Raw genomic sequence first — 19,549 nt, 5'->3', positions numbered from 1 at the left:
CTATGGATCGCGCCCTTTATAGTTTCAATTGAGGACTTCATTTACAGCGTCTACTGTGACTATGAAGACCCACACGAGAGTGACAGTCCTTGCTGCAACTCTTGCAGATGTGGTGGGTGTCTGGCAAGTCCTTAGTGTACTTTCTATGCGCTCGCTTCTCCTCTGCTAGCTGTCCGATCCTCATCTCGCCCTTCTGAAGTCCCTTGTGTAACCCCTGCCTCCATCTGCTGCGGTCGTCTGTTAGTTTTTCCCAGTTGTCCAGCTCGATGTCTACCTCTCTGAGGTCTCTCTCTTGCAGACATCTTTGTAGCGCAACTGGGGGCATCCGGGAGGTCTTTTGCCAGAGGCTACCTCACCATACAGGATGTCTTTTGGAATCCTTCCATCATTCATCCTGTGGATGTGGCCAAGCCAGCGGAGCCGACGCTGCCTGAGGAGGGTGTGCATGGTTGGGATTCCAGCTTGCTCGATCAGCATTGACAACTATACGTTAGATGTCATCCACGAGTTCATTTACCTTGGGTCCACCATCACTGACACCCTGTCTTTGGACACTGAGCTAAATAGGAGGATCGGAAAAGCGGCCACAACTCTGTCCAGACTCAGCAAGAGAGTGTGCAATAACAACAAGCTGTACACTCACACCAAAATGCAAGTCTACAGAGCCTGCATCCTCAGCACCCTCCTTTATGGCAGCGAGACTTGGACCCTGTATGCCCACCAGGAAAAGAGGCTGAACATCTTCCACTTGCGCTGCCTCAGGCGCATCCTTGGAATATCTGAGATAGATTAGATTCCTGTTTACTAGCCCGTACAAAGAATCAGGAGATCCAGGTTCTAAATTCAGCTGTAGTACTGACCTGTTGTGTGACCTAGGGAGTTTACCTCAACTCTCTGTGCCTCAGTTTAAAAAAAGAATATTTGCCTGCTATTGTAAATCACTTTACAGTATATAAATGAAAAATGTTTAATGTGAGCACTGGTGTGACTATTAATTTTTATTAGTTCATGAATGTACTATGTACCTTCTCCAAAAAGGTATGTTCCTAACAACTTTGCAAGCTCATTGGAAAAAAGTGTTTTAAAAGCTGTTATGTCATGAACTTTTATATAAGTAGTTCCTCTAACAATATGAACAAGTTTAAAGGCCTAAAGCCTTCCTGAAAAGTAAGACATAGTTAATATTTCCTACGTTTACCATATACACAGAGGCATCTGTCACACCATTCACTCTGTAAACAAAATATTTCTCCCATGAGAAATAAAATCTCATTTCTATAAAAAGTGATTCTGATACCACAAAAGAAACACTAAGTTCCTGTTATATTTCAGTTGTCCAAAACCAGCATGGGGCCAAAACCTAAATGACTTCTCTGTTTTTAAGTTTTCATTGTTTCATGTGAAGTGGCTGTCTTTTAATGGCTTATTTTGCATTACAAATAAAGCAGCGATTTTTACCTTTAAAGAAAATTACTGTTTTTTACAAAGGTGCCACTTTCCTCAGCACCCCACTGCCTTGTGGGTTATCCTGGGAAGGAGAAAGGCTAAGGGAGGAAACCCTGACAGGAAATCCGGAGTGGGGTCCGAAGGCGGTTCAGTGTCAACTTCTGGCACTGTCCCGGCAACTCCTGCAGCTGAGCTGGTACCAGACGTGGAGGTTATCCTCTCCTTTGGACTATATCAGTAAAGCCAAGAGGTGGACACTGGTGTCTGGGCAGCCCAGAGTCTCCATAATAAATGCCCAGGTTCGCGCCCAGAGAGGTACTCCGGCATCGCTGAACAGTGTTGCATCAACACAGGAGGCAACAGATACCGGTTGTAAGCTCTTGCTCGATTGGCATAGAGAACAAGCACCAGGGGTTGCCTTCGACGGTGGGAGAGATCCTCGCATCTCACTGGACAGTCACCGCCTGCCTCAAGCTGGGCAGCCCCCAACCAATAGGGTACTGTCCCGCCACAGTTCACCTGCCTTGCTGGGTGTGTGAGGCTTAAGGTTCCTGAACCTGACAAGTGACTGAAATTTGGGCACCAGGCAAACCAATAAGAAAATCAACAAGAAATGAGAAACATCAACAATTTAATCTTGCTTGCTGGAATGTGCGGACCATGCTGACCGGCTTGACTGAAGATCTTCAGGCCATCAGTGACACCCAAAAGACCGCTGTCATCAACGAGGAACTGAAGAGGCTCCGAGTTGATATCGCTGCACTGCAAGAGACGCAACTCGCAGATTCAGGATCTCTAAAGGAAAAGGACTACACCTTTTTCTGGCAGGGTAAAGCCCAAAAAGAACCCAGAGAGCATGGTGTTGGCTCTGCTGTCAGAAACACCCTTTTACAAAAGGTGGAATTAGTCATGGGCGGATCAGAAAGACTTCTTCGGATCACACTTCAATCTTGTGCCGGGCCCGTCCACTTGATCAGCGTTTATGCTCCAACCCTGTACGCCACACCAGAATTAAAAGACAAGTTCTATGACGTGCTTCGTGCTGCTGTAGCGCAGACACCTGCTCGCGAACAACTGTACATCGTGGGTGACTTCAATGCAAGAGTTGGAGCTGATTGGGCCTCATGGCCTTCCTGCTTAGGACACTTCGGTGTGGGAAAAATGAATGACAATGGACAGCGTCTCCTTGAACTGTGCACATACCACAATCTGTGCACCACAAACACATTCTTCCAAATGAAACCACAGCACAGAGTGTCGTGGAGACACCCACGCTCGAAGCACTGGCATCAACTAGACATGGTCATCACTAGGCGTAATAACCTCAAAAATGTCCTTCTGACACGCAGCTATCATAGTGCTGACTGTGATACAGATCACTCACTAGTTTGCTCCAAGCTCAAGCTGAGATCCAAGAAGCTGTACCGCTCTAAACCTGCTGGAAGGCCCCGCATTGACGCCAGAAAGATGGCAAACTTGGAGAAAGCTGAAAAATTCAAAGACACCGTCCAGGAAAATCTGTGTAGCGGCCCTGGGGGCGCTGATGCGACATCCAAATGGCAACATCTGAGGGATACAGTTTACAACACGGCCTTGTCGGTGTTTGGAAGAAGAGCTAGAAACACAAACGACTGGTTCGAAGCTAACTCCGATGAGATGATTCCAGTCATTGAAAAGAAGCACACTGCACTCCTGGAGTACAAATGCTCACCGAGCCAAAGTACCCAGCAAGCGCTTAGAGTGGCCAGAAGAACAGTACAGCAGACAGCCAGGCTCTGTGCCAACAACCACTGCCTCCAGCTATGCAGCAGCATCCAGACCTGTGCTGACTTTGGTAATCTCAGAGGAATGTACGAGGGTATGAAGAAGGCATTAGGACCCACCCAGAACAAGACGGCACCTCTGAAATCCAAATCTGGTGAAGTCATCACTGACAAAGCCAAACAGATGGAGCGCTGGGTTGAGCACTACTCCGAGCTGTACTCACGCGAGAATGTTGTGGTTGACGCAGCCCTCAATGCTGTCGAGCTCCTACCAGTAATGGACAAATTGGATCAAGAACCAACTGTGGATGAACTGAAGAGAGCCATCGACAGCATTAAAGCAGGAAAGGCCCCTGGCCAGGATGATGTACCACCAGAGGTAATCAAGTGTGCTGCGGACACACTCCTGGAACCCCTACATGAGCTACTGTGCCTGTGCTGGAAAGAGGGTGAGGTTCCACAGGATATGCACGACGCTAACATTATAACATTGTATAAGAACAAAGGAGACAGAAGCGACTGCAACAACTACTGTGGAATCTCCCTCCTAAGCGTCACTGGTAAACTGTTCACTCGCGTCATCCTTGGCAGACTCCAGAAGATTGCTGAGAGGGTGTACCCCAAATCGCAGTGTGGATTCCGCGCAGAGAGGTCTACCGTTGACATGGTCTTCTCTCTAAGGCAGCTGCAGGAGAAGTGCAGGGGGCAGAGGAAGCCACTCTACATAGCCTTCATTGACCTGACCAAGGCTTTGACTTGGTCAGCAGGGATGGTCTGTTCAAACTGCTCCACAAGATAGGCTGTCCTCCACAGTTACTCAAGATGATCCAGTCGTTCCACGAAGACATGAGAGGAACCATCCAATATGACGGCGCATTATCGGATGCTTTCAGAATCAGGAGCGGCGTCAAACAAGGATGCGTGCTTGCTCCGACATTGGGATCTTCTTCGCACTCCTCCTGAGCATGCCTTTGGATCTGCAACAGAGGGCATCTTGCTGCACACAAGATCTGATGGGAAACTGTTTAATCTTGCAAGGCTGAAAGCTAAGTCTAAGGTGCGGGAAGTCCTCATCAGAGACATGCTGTTCACAGACTATGCTGCTGTAGTGTCTCACACAGAAGACCAGCTTCAAAATCTGCTGGATCAGTTCTCCAAAGCGTGCAAGGACTTTGGGCTTACCATCAGCCTAAAGAAGACAAACGTACTCGGTCAGGATGTTGATGAATCCCCATCAATCAGCATTGACAATTATACGTTAGAGGTCATCCACGAGTTCGTTTACCTTGGGTCCACCATCACTGACAATCTGTCGTTGGACACTGAGCTAAATAGGAGGATCGGAAAAGTGGCCACAACTCTGTCCAGTCTCAGCAAGAGAGTGTGGAATAACAACAAGCTGTACACTCACACCAAAATGCAAGTCTACAGAGCCTGCATCCTCAGCACCCTCCTTTATGGCAGCGAGACTTGGACCCCGTATGCCCGCCAGGAAAAGAGGATGAACGTCTTCCACTTGCGCTGCCTCAGGCACATCCTTGGAATATCATGGAAGGACAGAGTGACCAACACCGCCGTACTTGAGCAAGCTGGAATCCCAACCATGCACACCCTTCTCAGGCAGCGTCGGCTCCGCTGGCTTGGCCACGTCCACAGGATGAATAATGGAAGGATTCCAAAAGACATCCTGTATGGTGAGCTAGCCTCTGGCAAAAGACCTCCCAGACACCCCCAGTTGTGCTACAAAGATGTCTGCAAGAGAGACCGCAGAGAGGTAGACATCGAGCTGGACAACTGGGAAGAACTAACAGACGACCGCAGCAGATGGAGGCAGGGGTTACACAAGGGACTTCAGAAGGGCAAGATGAAGATCAGACAGCTAGCAGAGGAGAAGCGAGCACACAGAAAGCACACTAAGGACTTGCCAGACACCCACCACATCTGCAAGAGATGCAGCAAGGACCGTCACTCTCGTGTGGGCCTTCATAGTCACAGTAGACGCTGTAAATGAAGTCCTCAATTGAAACTATAAAGGGCGCGATGCATAGTCTATGCAGACTGAAGGATGCCTACTACTATGCCACCTTCCTCAGTCCTTCCCGGGTATGTCTACAGGAGATAGTCTGTTCTTGCTGCCCGCTTCTTAGACATCTTTCAGGGAATGTTCCTTAGAAGATCAACTTTTGATTCTTTATAGATGTGGTGGGAATATTTTTTGTTGTTCTTCAGTTAGATGGATATTATAAACTAGGTGTTCTAAAAGTTCTGATCTCTAGTGGTGTCACAAGAAGGAATGCTCCCTACCCTCCCCACACCTCATGTTACATGTAGGATTTTATTAATTTCAGTTCTATATGATTCTCTCTAGTTTGGCCCATGAATTGCAAACCATTGTCAATACTAAATTTTGTGTGTTGCATCCTTCCAGTCTAACTAGCGCATGCTCTCTCTCTCTCTCGCTCTCTCTGCCTTTGTAAATTGCTCTCAGCATAAATTCTTTCATCTGTCTCAGGGAGCAATGCGGGCCTGTGCAGAAATACACATGTACTCACCAGATCCACAAAACCAAAATCAGTAAACCCTAATCACATAATAGAACTCCTGTCTCTTCTATCCAGTTCACCATCCTGAGCACAATGGGTTTTGTAGCCATGCTGGTGTTGCAGGGTTCTTCCATTGCATTTGGATTGGAACACCTGACCCCTAACATCAAAGCCTGTGCCTCTGCCATAAGAAAATTAATAGTGATATAAGCTCATATGCATCTGGGCTCTGATTTCCAGCACTGGTGCAAAGATATCCACCCACTTATAACCTGATCCTGCTTCCATTAAAATGAGTGGCATAGCCTCTCCTGACTTCTGTAGTATCTGTATAGCAGCAGGCCTTTAACCTGGGTATGCTACTACTATGTTTGTGTGTTCAGTCATGTTAACAGGGTCTTCAAATGACTGGTTAGATTTTTTGACCTACATTTTCATGAGTTTTTGTATATTCCTAGTGCCTCAGTCTTTGAGTGTGGATTTCTAGCTAGGTCATAGAAACTGAAGTAAATGGAATCCCTAGATACTCACTAAGCAAGAAGGAAAGAAATCATGCTAAAGGTGTTGAGTGCATCCAAAAGTCTTTGAGCAGTTGGTCCTTACTAGGCATTTGTGCAACTGGAGTTGGCTGCTGTCAGAGACAGTATACAGCCGGCTTGTGCTTCCCACTGCTGTAGGACAACTGTATTCCTCTCCATTTAACCACACTTGAACGCACGTAGCACTTCTATTTGTCTTTGACTGTCCTCTTTTTCTTTTCCTCTTTCAGATGATCATTCAAGAGTCAGACTGCAGCTGTTGGAAGGAGACCCACACTCAGACTACATAAATGCCAACTATATAGACGTAAGGCTTGCAGACACACCTTGGGTGAAAGAACCCGATCAACATGTCTGCTTATGGGAGTGATCCATCTTAGGCTGTGGCATCCCTTGAAGTAGGAGAGTGGTTATTCATATCTTGAGGAGACATAGTGTCATTATCTCTCATGGAACTGGTACGCTAAAAATAGAATGAAGCTATGCTAATGCGAGTGGCAAATGGGTTATCTTCCCTGAGTGCACGCCGAGGGTTTCAGATGGGCACGTCCTTGGGTCAGCCAGCCCTTCCCATCATTCACGCTGCCATGACTCTGTTCTATTTTTAGTGCACCAGCTTCATAAGAGCTAGTGTGGATATGTCTCTTTGCTCTGGGAACTACATCCCCACCCCGGCTCCAAGTGTAGAGACACCCTCAGCAAGAGATGAACAGCAAATGTGATATGGTTGATCATGTTCAAGGTTTATCCAAGTTTGGTGTCCTGAGGAGGGTTGTCTGTCTATCTGTCTCTGTCTCTATTAGCCACTTAGATACACAGTGATTTTTGGGTCTGATCGTTCTAGACACACAGGTGCAATACAGGATGCATGAACTATGGACACAAAAATCAATATAATTTCTCTCACAATAACATTAATATAGCCCTGTGGCATTTTAGTGGTCTACATGTAAATGTGCTAACGTTTTTTCAGTAGGAAATATCTTTTTTAGAGATAGCCACCCTCCCTCACATGCACACCAGGGTCAAAGGAACATACATTTTTCTTGTGTGCACCTCTTAATCCTTAATAACATTACCATATTTTGAAGACATCCCCCAGTGGAAGAAACTGAAAATACACTTAATCACTGTTGTTTGAGTCCATTCCATGGAGGCAGATATGTACATCTCAGACCAGAAGGCACAGATTTTTGCTGTTTGTTTATAATCTAAGTAATGCATCAGGTTTCCCAGAATGCCCTGGGCTAGCTGCAGGACTTGCTGTTTCTTTAAGAAAATGTGGCGGGGGGAGGAAAGCCACATTCTTGTCTCTCCAGTACAGTCAAATCCATCCTATACACTCCCATGAAAACTCAACCATTTCATGGTGGTTGCCTTATTAAAGAAAACTAAGGCAGTTCCTGCCATTTGTAATTCCACGGAGGAGCCCTGTGGCTCGTGTTGGGTTTCTATATACCCATTAATACTAGTTCCTCATTCACAAACCAATAGTTGTCTACCTGGAAGAAGTACAATGCATGCCACTTTGTCATGTTACAGACCTTTCTGGTTTGTTTTCCCTTCTCTTGTTTGTCCCCAGGGATACCATCGGCCTCGACACTACATCGCAACTCAAGGCAAGTTACGGTATCCTGCATCTAAGCTTTTCTCTAAATACAATGGAATGCTACATTGATCCAAGATCTAGTCATGAAAGAGCAAATCTGCTGTGTTTCAATACCTGTAAGCTTAGTGTGGTATTCATGCACAGAAAGTAAGGTCAGGCATGTTACAGTCCATTGCTTGTGAGGATATTTGAAGCACACTCAAATGCACAGTTTAGCCTAGACTAACTTCAGGAACATCTAGACCTATGTGTAGTAGTAAAATTAATGATGAGCCATTTGTTCATGAAGAACAAGGCCAGAGTCATTTGTATGCCTGCATGTGATCGATGGTTAGGGTGCATTCAGGTGGTTCAGAATTGAAAGGGAGCTTGTTAGGGAGCTGAGGAATCTGAGAATGTGTTTAATTATGACATTTGCGTAGTCAGGCCTGTGGGAGGAATTTTATGGCTGTATGCAGAAGTGGCGATAGCATGAATTTACAGTTTACTGAGCTGATAGAAAATGCAAATGAGTAACTTCATCTGTAAGTTGGTGAAGATTTTTATGGGAGAGTTTCCCACACTTAAAAATACAAGCAGTGGGATGAGTCATGTTGATGGCTATTGACATTGCTCTCTATTTCTCCATGCCTTCCCCTCTGTGCAGGCCTGATGTCCCTACTCCCTCACACTCCTTCCTTACACGTTACCAGCCCCCTTGCCAGACTCTCTTCCCTCACCCTCGGCTATGCTCATTCCTTCCCATCTATGCAGCCCACTTTGCACCTATATCACCCCTTAGCTTGGCCTACTTCCAAGCCCCTTCTGTGTCTATACAATGATCGATTTTAATGTCAAATAGAAATAGGGACTGAGGCTACCTGGGTGTAGGGAGAGCAGCTGTACAGGGACTCTGGAGGTTGGGGCATAGGGACAGTGGGGGTAGACAGTGGGTTGAGGAGGGAACAGGCTTTCATCTGCAACATAGGGGCAGAGGCAGAATCAAGCTCAGAGAAGCTCTACCCCAGTAAACCTCCTGTGGTGACTACTTGTTGGGCTGTCGGAGTCTGAAAAAACCTCACTCTGGGGAAATTTCCAAAAAAAAGCTCATTTCTACGTATTTCTTCTACCAAGATTAGTAAATATTAAAATGAGAAAAGAGGAGGGACATTCATCCTGCTTTCAGTGTGCATCTCAACACAGCCTTAACCCCAGAACCACTAGGGCACATTGATAATACATTGGATTGATCATTTGCCTCTATTCGCCTCCTGTATATTTCTGTAGTACTTACTGCATCGATCACCATTGTATCTGAAATCCTTCAGCTTAAAATCTTACCCATCTCACTGGAGAAGATATCTGTTTTATTAAATACATCAGTATTGTTCAGTGGATGACACCATGAAGGGCAATACTCTACGAGAAGGATGGAATTTAAGGGTAACAGGGCTATGAGGAAAGAAAAGCTGAAATGGATTGCTGACATCCTTTTTTTCTCTCTTTTTCGTAGGTCCCATGCAAGAGACTGTTAAGGATTTCTGGAGAATGATTTGGCAGGAGAATTCTGCAAGTGTTGTCATGGTCACCAACTTGGTGGAAGTTGGCAGGGTAAGGATGCTGTATTCCCAGGGCTTTCCATTGCAACCTCACCACATGCATCCAAAATAACAACGGGCTTAGTAACTTTCTGCTGTTCTAGCTATCTTGCAAAAGCCTTTCAATGACTGCACTTGGAAGAACAAGAGAATATGTTACACCACTCATGTTGTTTCTTTGAAACTTTAGTCTCATTTTCTTATTTCCTAGTTGCTTTTCCTCCTCTCTGATCAGTTTCTTTCTTCATGGTATTTTTACTTCCTCTAGACAGAACTATAGGTGGTCAGATTTTCCTCTTACATAAATTGGTTCAATTCTTGAAGTCAGTGGAGTTACACCACTTTATGACAGCTGAGAACTGATCCCTTTACTCCCACTTGTTCAGGATACTGGTTCCTAGCATGCTGAATGAATCTCTTCAATGCCAATTACTACACAGGGCGCTCCTAGAAATAACTTATTTAGTGGCACTGGGGAGACAGATGGCTGACGCTGGAGGGGTTGACCAGACCGAGGTTACCACTGGCACGAGGGTGGTATTTGACCTGTTAGTTTCTGTTTGTACTGTAGATGCCTTGTGATTAGAACACACAACAGATGGAGGAGCCATGTGAGTTAGAACAGCTGCTGTCAGGCTTGTGCAGTGTTTCTGTTTCAAGTAGCCACCAGGTTCCTGAAGTGTGTTGGTACCCATGGACAAAAATCAAGAGGTTTGGTCCTTTCTCTGACACGTGCTCAGAAATTTAGACGCTGCTCTGAATTGGGCATAATAATGATGCCAACAAAACTGGGTTTAGAAATTTATGAGAACAGACTCATTATGGTACGACCATGCTCCAGAATTCAGTCTTAGTCACAACTGCAAAGTCTTAAGATCTTACATAATGCTAGAAACAATTGGAAATATAGAAACATTTTTATGTAGCTAAATGAACTCCTGTGAATCTTCACTAAAGGTCCAGTTCGCACTGGATTTAAATGACACAATACATTATTCATTCCATCCCTACAGACTGTTTCTTCTTGTTGTAGGTAAAATGTGTTAGATACTGGCCAGATGACACCGAGGTCTATGGAGATATTAAAGTCACATTAATTGAGACAGAGCCATTGGCAGAGTATGTCATACGCACATTTACTGTACAAAAGGTAAGGAACTCCTCAGTCAGTTTTGCTTCAGATGTAACACTTAGGATCTCACGCACATTTCCACACAGACATAACCAGGAAACTGATTGATATAAGAATGACTTTGTTTCTATGTTAATAATCAGATTTATATGAAGCATCTTCCAAGTTCTCATCAGCAACCAGAAGGAAGCGCAAATACCTGTGGGTACAATTTATGGCACTCAAATGTCTAAATGCATCTATGAGTAGATAGATGTCTACATGCCATGAATACTGACTATAATTGTTCATACTGGTAAATTACAGGTGGAAAAAAATCAATAAAATTGCATCCCAGGCAGAGGCCTGTTTTTAAAATAAATAAAAAATAGGGTCTAACTATGTATATTTTCCCCAAATCTGCAATTTGGTGGAAGGTGTTTTGTTAACCACTGGTTGAAATTGGAAGCCTAAAAACCAGACCACAGCAACTCTGCCCTAATCACACCTCTTGCACTTGGTAAGTGATGTTTTAGGATTCTAAAATTCACAGCATCACAGACATGCTGGAATATGTTCTAGTTTTAACACCCCAGTGTAATGTTCTCTTGAATCCCTGAACTGTTCGGTGAGAAATAGCCAAAGGCAGGTCTGATGGACCAAAGGGCTTGCAATAGAATATGGAACCCTGCACTTTCTCTCCCAGCCCCAAATGTCAGTGGCCAAATGCTGTAACTGGTGGAGCTCTTTGGTAGTCTGCACATGGAATAGACTGATAGTGTAAGTCCTGTTCCTAGAGGACCAATGGCCGTGACAGGACAGAGCGTGACTGATGGTCTTGTTTGTAGTCTCACCAGAGGCCAGAGATGGGCATGGAAACAACATAATTACCCCCTTAGCACTAGATACATTGCCTCCTCAGTGTTGGAGAGTGCTGCTTGGTGAACTTGCTCTTTAGCAGCCTGTGCTTAACTGTTCTGTGGCCTCTAGTCTCCAGGCCTGTCCTTCATTAGCACAGCATTCGCTTCATCTGAAAAAATTAATGGAGGGGGCTGGACACTAGACTAAACATGAGCTGGGAAATGGATGCCACTAGTGGGGTCTCTCTACAGGTGTGGTTCAGCCGAGGTGACCTAGCACTGAAGTTAGCCCCTTCTGCTCAGGCAATTTTTAATTGTGCTGTACACTGTCAGTGGGGAGCTAGTGAACACTTTTGCAATCCTCAGGCTGGTGTGATCCACTCCAGTTGCAGTGGAAAATGTAATTTCTTAATCTTTCACCTTGAAATCTCCAGAAATGATAAGTGGAATATAAAACACGACTTTATATCATTATATTTAAAGGGTGGTTCTGCCCTTTGAATGAGTTAAGAGCACTGTGGAATATGGTGATTGTGATATAGCAGGAGAAAAATAGAGGTTGCATTGTCTCCGCAGAAAGGCTACCATGAGATCCGAGAGATTCGGCAGTTCCACTTCACCAGCTGGCCAGACCATGGGGTTCCTTGCTATGCCACAGGCCTCTTGGGCTTTGTTCGGCAGGTGAAGTTCCTCAATCCACCAGAGGCGGGGCCTATAGTTGTGCACTGCAGGTATGCAACCTGTCTGTCTCCTTGGCGATCATCACTCGTTTCTGTCCTGGTCCTTTTTCTTCTTTTTTGTTTTCTTTCCCCCGTTTCATTCAGCCTAGGGAGCACCATCTCCCTTTTGTTGCCAGCATTCTAGCTTGCTGACCTGAGAGGTGAACTTGCCCACTTTGGAACAGGTTCCCCATTGTGCAGGGGCTGCTTTATGCATCACTGCTGGTCTAAACTCTCCCTGGATCTGGCATCACAGAACTGGGGAGGTTCGTGCCAGTGAAGAGGATCCTCTGGCGCCATAGGGGCTCTTCGGCCAGTGGCCTCTGTGTTGCTGGTATAGCGGGGGAAAATGGTGCATGGCTGGAACACCCATCCCTGGGTTCAATTTCACCTGTCATAACTCAGAGCAGCAAGAAGGGAGGGGTTCAGAGGGTGCAGAAGGGAGCTTTCAACCTTCTTTGCATGGACACACACATGCACCCAAGCTTCCTGTGTGTTCTTCAGCCATGGGCGAGAATGAGTCCAGGAGATCAGTCTTCCTCTTCCCCTACCCAGTGGGAGATGCCAGAGATAATTTTTAACGTTCGCTGAGGACTTAATTTTATTCTGGAAATCTACCATGTAGCTTCCTAAGAACAACTTAAGTAAAGTGTACTAGAAACACCTGCTTGTCTAAGAAGAGGGGAAACTGAGAATATTGGGTTACATGCTCCCTAATTCTGAGCATTATTCAGGTTATTGTTATAGTTACGATTGATATCACAGGAGCTGCTAGGGTCATCAACTGAGACTGGAGCCCCTTTGAACTAGGCCCTGTACAAAACCTTGGAGAAAACCGTCCCAGACGGGAAGAGTAAACAAGCTGCAATGTATGAGACAGACGAAGGGCAAGGTTACCAGAGAGGTACAGTGAGTTGAGCAAAATCCTGCAACCTCCAGAAACAGAACACAGGTCTCCTGATGGACTCCGGTGTGCAGCTCACTCACCTCGCTGCCTCTCGGGTACAGCCTCCTTTCACTAGACTTGACAGAGCTGATCCTTGCCAAAGTTGGAAAACGACGCCTGGCAAGTACTGATATTGGGGGGACGTCCTTGCAGCATAGGAACACTGGTTTTTTTGTTTGGATTGGACCAGTGGGCCATCAACTCCAGTGTGAGGCCAGTGCTAGAGGCATAAGAGAGAAGCAACCGCCACCAAAATTCACTTACCTACCCATGCTGCATCTGACAGGCGTGAAAATGCCCTTACCGAACTCTGTGATGATAGGCTGATGTCTTGGCAACCTCTCATAATGAGATAGCTACAGAAGTATCCATTTTTGCTTAAAATGAACGGCATTTGGTGTGGTATTTGCTTTAATATGTGTATCTAACAGCACTGTGGCCTCCAGTAAGCAATATATCTCACTGCAACTAAAACATGACCAGAACAGAGAGATAATATGTAGCAGCGTGTTTCCCCAATGCTTCCGCTCCAAAAATCCACACAAACATAGCTGTGTATAGAAGAGACATAGAAGTTACTTATTAGTCAGATCAGAGAACACAGTTGCTGTTCTATTCTTTCCCCTCCAAAGCAAATCAATCACAAACCATTTACAACTGCTAGCCCATGTCCGGATGTACAAGGCGAGGGGAAGAAAGAATGAATCCCAAGATCACCCCAAAAAGGGAAGTAAACCAATCCCTCTTTTTTTTTTCCCAGTTGTTTTTTTAACCCACAGGCAGATGTATGATCAAACACAAATAGAACCCCAGGAGCTGGCAGGTGGATGTTCTTTTCCACAACTCAAGGTTTCTATCTGCTACTTCAGTGCTGTGATGTAGGGCTGGCCTAGGAAAATGACTGGTCCTGATCTGGCTATGCGGAGAAAGAGGGGAGAGATTTTTCATCCTTCACATTTTAATGAAAAAATGCCATTCACTCCATGTTGTTCGTCTCCTTTGGGATTTTAATGACAAGCTGTAAGTTGTAAGGACCAAATTCTCCCTACCAGTGCCGTGTTGGGTAGTATCACTGCTCAATATTTATGAACTGCCAATGTCCTCTAAATACAGAAATGTTATAACTGTTCGTTAAAATTTAGAAAAGCAGAGAGCTAAAGAGAGGGAATATGCCACTTAGTCATTAAAATTCTTCAAATGAAAAATGTCTTCCCCCTGTTCAGCTCTTGATTAATGTAGCTCATTAATTCATGGTCATTCACATCTCCCTGCTTTACAGCACTGGTTGGAGTGTCACATATCTAGCATTTATTTGGCTCTAGCTGCGGTTTCCCCCTTAACGGGGGATAACGGTGAGAGACTTCTTTCCACCTGTATCCTTCACACCTAGACAACTCAGATGATTCCCCAGGTGGGAGATGAGACTTACGGACAGCACCACTCAAGTGAGAGCCTTCAAGTTTTGCCGGCAGAGGGATTCTAAATTTAAGCACTCAAATAGCCCAATGCTCCCTTCTCTTCTACAGTCTTACAAACCCCACCCTGGACCCTCCTCACCCCAGGCCCATTTCTCCACGTACTGCATGTAATTCCCTCTGACTGAAATAGGAGAGGGATTCTGCAGTACGGAACTGGGCCTCCATTCCAACAGGTGCACCTGAGCATGGTAGAGTGTTTTTAAAAGTACATGGGGGAACCCCTTCCAAAATGTATTTTATTAAGATGTCTCTAATTGCAAGAACATGAGTTTCCCCTCCCTCAGTTGACAACAGAGTCCTGCTTTGTAACTCGAGTGCTTCTGCTGGACTGGGCTAGAATACTAGCTTTCATTGATCTTCCTATTAGTTTCCAAGAAACAAAGTTTTTCTTCTTGCCCCTCTCTCTTTTCCCCTTCCCAAGAAAACCACCTCACTTCACCGTGCAATGCCTCACGCTGTTTTGGCAATAGAGAAGATCACTCTTTCCGTGCAGAGCAGCAGCTAAGGAAGGAAGACAACTGTGCTTGCAACACAGAGGTTTTGTTTTTTGGTTTTTGTGTCCTTCTCTTGACAGCTCTGCCTGTTTGTGATCTATTGATTGGGGCCTTGTTCTTTTTTGCAGTGCTGGTGCTGGGAGGACAGGGTGCTTTATTGCCATTGACATCATGCTTGACATGGCAGAGAATGAGGGCGTCGTAGACATATTTAACTGTGTACGAGAGCTCAGATCCCAGAGGGTCAATTTGGTACAGACAGAGGTAGGTGCCAGGAGCTATTTGCTATTGTTTTACAGCCCTCCTGACAGCCTCTGCTCAGGAGAAGCCCATCATTGAGCTAGGTCATTGCTTGTTTCCACCACTAGGTTGTTATAGGAAATTCTTTGGCGCTAAGCTTGAGTTGGCATCTATTGAGTACTCCTACATCAGGCCATGTATGGACTATACCCAAGGCATGGGGATAAACTGTGTGCCTCGTTACTCATTTCTAGGTGCCTTGTTCAGTTTTTGTCTTGCATCTGGTACCAAACTGTCTCGTGAGTCCTGCGGTGTACCATTGTACCAGGTACCCACATGTTGCAGTGTGCATTAACCCATCAGAATCTCCATCCTATATGCATTCTGTCACACTGAACTCAGCACTCCAACAGCATAACCCTTCCAACAGGTTCACTTGATAGCAATTAATGATATGTAGCTAAACAAATAAGTGAAATAGTCTACAAAATAAATTTCCCTAATCATTTGAAAGGCTTATAAACTCTGATTCAGCAAGCTGCCTAAGTCCATGTGCATACCTGAAGTATGTGGACCAACTGACTTCAGCAGAATGTCACTGGACTGAAGTTAGATATGTTTATCTTGCTGAATCATGACATTAGAGCATAGAAAAGAAGAGAATTATTAGTCTGCTGAACTCCTTTCCCAGGATCTGGTCTCTGTAAAGAACACTCTGTTTATCATGTGGAATGCCATATACCTTCCCAATTACCAATAATCAGAAGTCAATTACAGAAAAGCAAGTTGGTGAAGACCTGTTAATGCATCTTTTTACTACAACAGCACCTACAGATAGTCCATCACTGCCAGCTTGGGCACAGGTGTCCTAAACTATTTGTGGGATACTCATCTAAGTGTTTACACTGATTTTTTTTCATTGTTATACCTCTAGGTCCAAAGGCTGATGGCTGAGCCTTTTACATTTAATTTTGAAAGGGGTTGTACAAAGCCACATATTTAATGGAGGGCAAAGCAGCTTCACTTAACAAAAAGCTGTTGTGCTTGCAGAAACTCTAACGGCGCATCTTGTGACACGTCTGCAATAGAATTTCCCAGTTTGAATCAGGCAACTGCTGGTTTACATGCACAAACATAGATTTAATGGGCATATTGAGTGCACTTTCATTATGTCCTGATGAGACATTCTACACCGGAAATATGTGGCACAGGGCGTGTGTATGGATCTTTGTCTTTTGTTGTCTCCTGTGTTTCAGGTTATTGTAATTGAATTAAGGGGGGCACTTGCCCATAAGGAACAAAGAACTGGTCCCAGCTACAAGATCTAAATTTCCTTTTTAAAAAAATTATTTTGTAAAAAGAACAATACTAAGCAGGCCATCTTGGCACAAGGAACACACAGCAAGAACAGCTTCTCCTGAGCAGTGCTATGCACTCATTAACTGGTTGAGGGAGCCCTTCAAGTTGTATCTTCCATCACACATGTGTACATATGTATGTGTGTGCACGCACATTTAACATTCTGTAGAGTGTATGATTCAAAGAGAATCATTTTCAACTCCCTCATAATTGTTTACTGTGAAGTTTTGGGATACTTAGCTTCACTGGGGTTAATTTGTAGCTTCTCGTCCCTGTTCTCTGCAGGAACAGTACGTCTTTGTCCACGATGCCATTCTAGAGGCATGTCTCTGTGGCAACACAGCAATTCCAGTTTGTGAGTTTAGATCCATATATTACAACATCAGTAGACTGGATCCTCAGACAAATTCCAGCCAAATAAAAGATGAATTTCAGGTAAGAGCACATGGCCCTTTGACTGTCTATGCCGCTAACAGTTGGTATTGTGGTATGTGTTTTATCAATTTTTTTTATCTTACTTCATGACTGCCAATTAGCCAAAAGTGGGTATAATATTCACTGCTAATACTACAGTCTACTCCATTCATGACCCGATGCTAATTTCAACAACTATTTTTGGTCTTATTTTCACATCATAGTTTATATGAAAAATATGTCAGCTTATGGGTCATTTATTAATTGGCTCTGTGCTGCTAATTAGTTGTGATGTGCATATGATTGGCCAAATTTGCATGGGATTGCTCTTCCATGCTGATTGGATGGCTGAAGTTTTATACAAGGGAGAATCACAAGCAAGGAGTCATGGAGTTTCTGGTGCACAGCCATTTGTGCTAAAAATGCAATAAATATTGAGGCTGTGGAAAGATTTTCACAAATACTTGGTGGCTGCTCAGCAACTCAGAAACAATGAATAATGACCCCACAAATAACAGTGGAATGAGCACATAGCTTTTATCCTCTGAAGTATTTATAAATAATTTTTTTTTTTAGTTTTCAGCCAAGTCTTTCTTGTGGGAGAGGTAAGTCTTTGAGAAAATTTTTGATGGCTCAGAGGGACAGCTGTGTTAACCTGTAAGTTTAATAATAGCAAGCAATCCTGTGCCCCTTAGAGACTAACCACTGTATTAGATCATGAGCTTTTGTGGGTAACTTCAACTCATCTGATGAAATGGGTTTTATTCATAAAAACTTGCGACCTAATAAATTTGTTAGTTTCTAAGATGTCATAGTACTGCTTGGTGGCTTGGTGGATTTTTGTTTTGGTTTTTTTGTTTGGTTTGTTTGTTTGTGGAAGAGAGAAAAGGTTGTGGGCATTCATTAATTCAGAAGTTAGCCTTACTAGTCATTAAAGGCAAAGTGCAGAACTCTCTTGCTGCAGAAATGAGATGATTTGCACCTTTCCCAGCTCTCAACACTCTATACGCAGTGAGGCTGTATCTTTTATAGGTGGCATATAGTGACCAAGATTGGGATCCAGGGAAACTATAATTTGAATCCGAATGACTGTCAGTGCCATTCGTACATTTGCTTTTCGCAAATGGCTTGTGCTTTGTAAATCATTTCTGCTCCTGAACACCTTACTTGCCAAGCAAAACAAAGCCCAGTTTCCTGAAATGTGGTGCTTTTAAACAATGACACCGCCACTTGTGCTTATTTTTCCAGGATACAAGGGAGACAGATTTGTGTCCTGCTAATTTGATTTACAAGCTGGGGAGGCTGGCAGCTGCTCTGGGAAGGGAGCTCTTCAGTTTCCCCTAAAAGCTTCTTCCTCCATCTATTTGTAGAAACTGTGTTTGCACGACATCACTTGCAGACAGCTTTCTTCTCAGTGCTAATTCCTGCACACTTAGTGAGGAACATGGAGAGATGCCATCTTTATGAACCAGTTGAGGTTGTTATAGGTTTATGGTTGTTAATAATAATAATTTATATTCCAATAGCACCCACTGTTTTCTGGATAGGTGGAATCTCACTTTCTCAGGACTGCATAAACATACCAAAAACTTCAGGCCCTGCCCCCAGTAGCTTTTATTATCTTAATGCAGGGGAACTGACAGACTTGCTGGACCCCTGGGAAATGTGGGGAGGGGCCCCAGCTCTGTGCTCCCAGCAGACCTCAGAACTGCCTGGAGCACACTGTGATGGCACTCCAGCAATGATGTAAAGGATCTGGAGCTCTGCCTGCTGCTGCAGTAGTGGGGTTGGCAGCAGCCAGAGCCCTGGGCCCTTTTGAATTGCTGGACCCCTGGGCAACTGCCCCCTTTGCCCCCACCTCTCCATCAATAGGCTGGTCTGAATGGCAGGAGAGGTGTAAGGAGAGGACATGAACACATGTGAGGGCAGAAGGGGATGACTATGTTATTAACAGGAACACAGGGTTGCAGACCCTGAGCTAAGTGTATAATTTGGAAGCTTAAACATGTATATTTATGTATTGGACAAGCGAATGAGATACTGATGAATTGCTAACAGGGCACCTTCCTTACCATTTTCATTACTAAGCTTGCCATGGGCATGCTGGCAGCAGTGTTTTCAGAACAGATTTCACATTGTTCTTGCCACTAGAGCTGCGTCTACACGTGCACGCTACTTCGAAGTAGCGGCAGTAACTTCGAAATAGCGCCCGTCACGTCTACACGTGTTGGGCGCTATTTCGAAGTTGAAATCGACGTTAGGTGGCGAGACGTCGAAGTCGCTAACCCCATGAGGGGATGGGAATAGCGCCCTACTTCGACGTTCAACATCGAAGTAGGGACGTGTAGACGATCCGCGTCCCGCAACATCGAAATAGAGGGGTCCTCCATGGCGGCCATCAGCTGGGGGGTTGAGAGATACTCTCTCTCCAGCCCTTGCGGGGCTCTGTGG

General features: G+C 44.8%; 1 protein-coding gene across 1 annotated transcript in view; it reads left to right on the top strand.

Annotated features, from left to right (window-relative positions):
* The window catches only part of PTPRT (protein tyrosine phosphatase receptor type T), a 700,719-nt gene that overhangs the window by 660,150 nt on the left and 21,020 nt on the right, over nt 1-19,549 (top strand). The window contains exons 21-27 of the mRNA XM_075011494.1: nt 6,522-6,598; nt 7,874-7,910; nt 9,393-9,490; nt 10,511-10,627; nt 12,025-12,179; nt 15,214-15,349; nt 16,970-17,119. Coding sequence (XP_074867595.1) covers nt 6,522-6,598; nt 7,874-7,910; nt 9,393-9,490; nt 10,511-10,627; nt 12,025-12,179; nt 15,214-15,349; nt 16,970-17,119 — 770 coding nt within the window. The remainder of the gene's footprint in view (nt 1-6,521; nt 6,599-7,873; nt 7,911-9,392; nt 9,491-10,510; nt 10,628-12,024; nt 12,180-15,213; nt 15,350-16,969; nt 17,120-19,549) is intronic.

Source organism: Carettochelys insculpta, chromosome 17 (assembly GCF_033958435.1).
Source record: "Carettochelys insculpta isolate YL-2023 chromosome 17, ASM3395843v1, whole genome shotgun sequence".
Taxonomy (NCBI): Eukaryota; Metazoa; Chordata; order Testudines; family Carettochelyidae; genus Carettochelys; species Carettochelys insculpta.
Note: the sequence above shows the minus strand (reverse complement) of the source record. Positions and strands in the feature narration are given on the sequence as shown.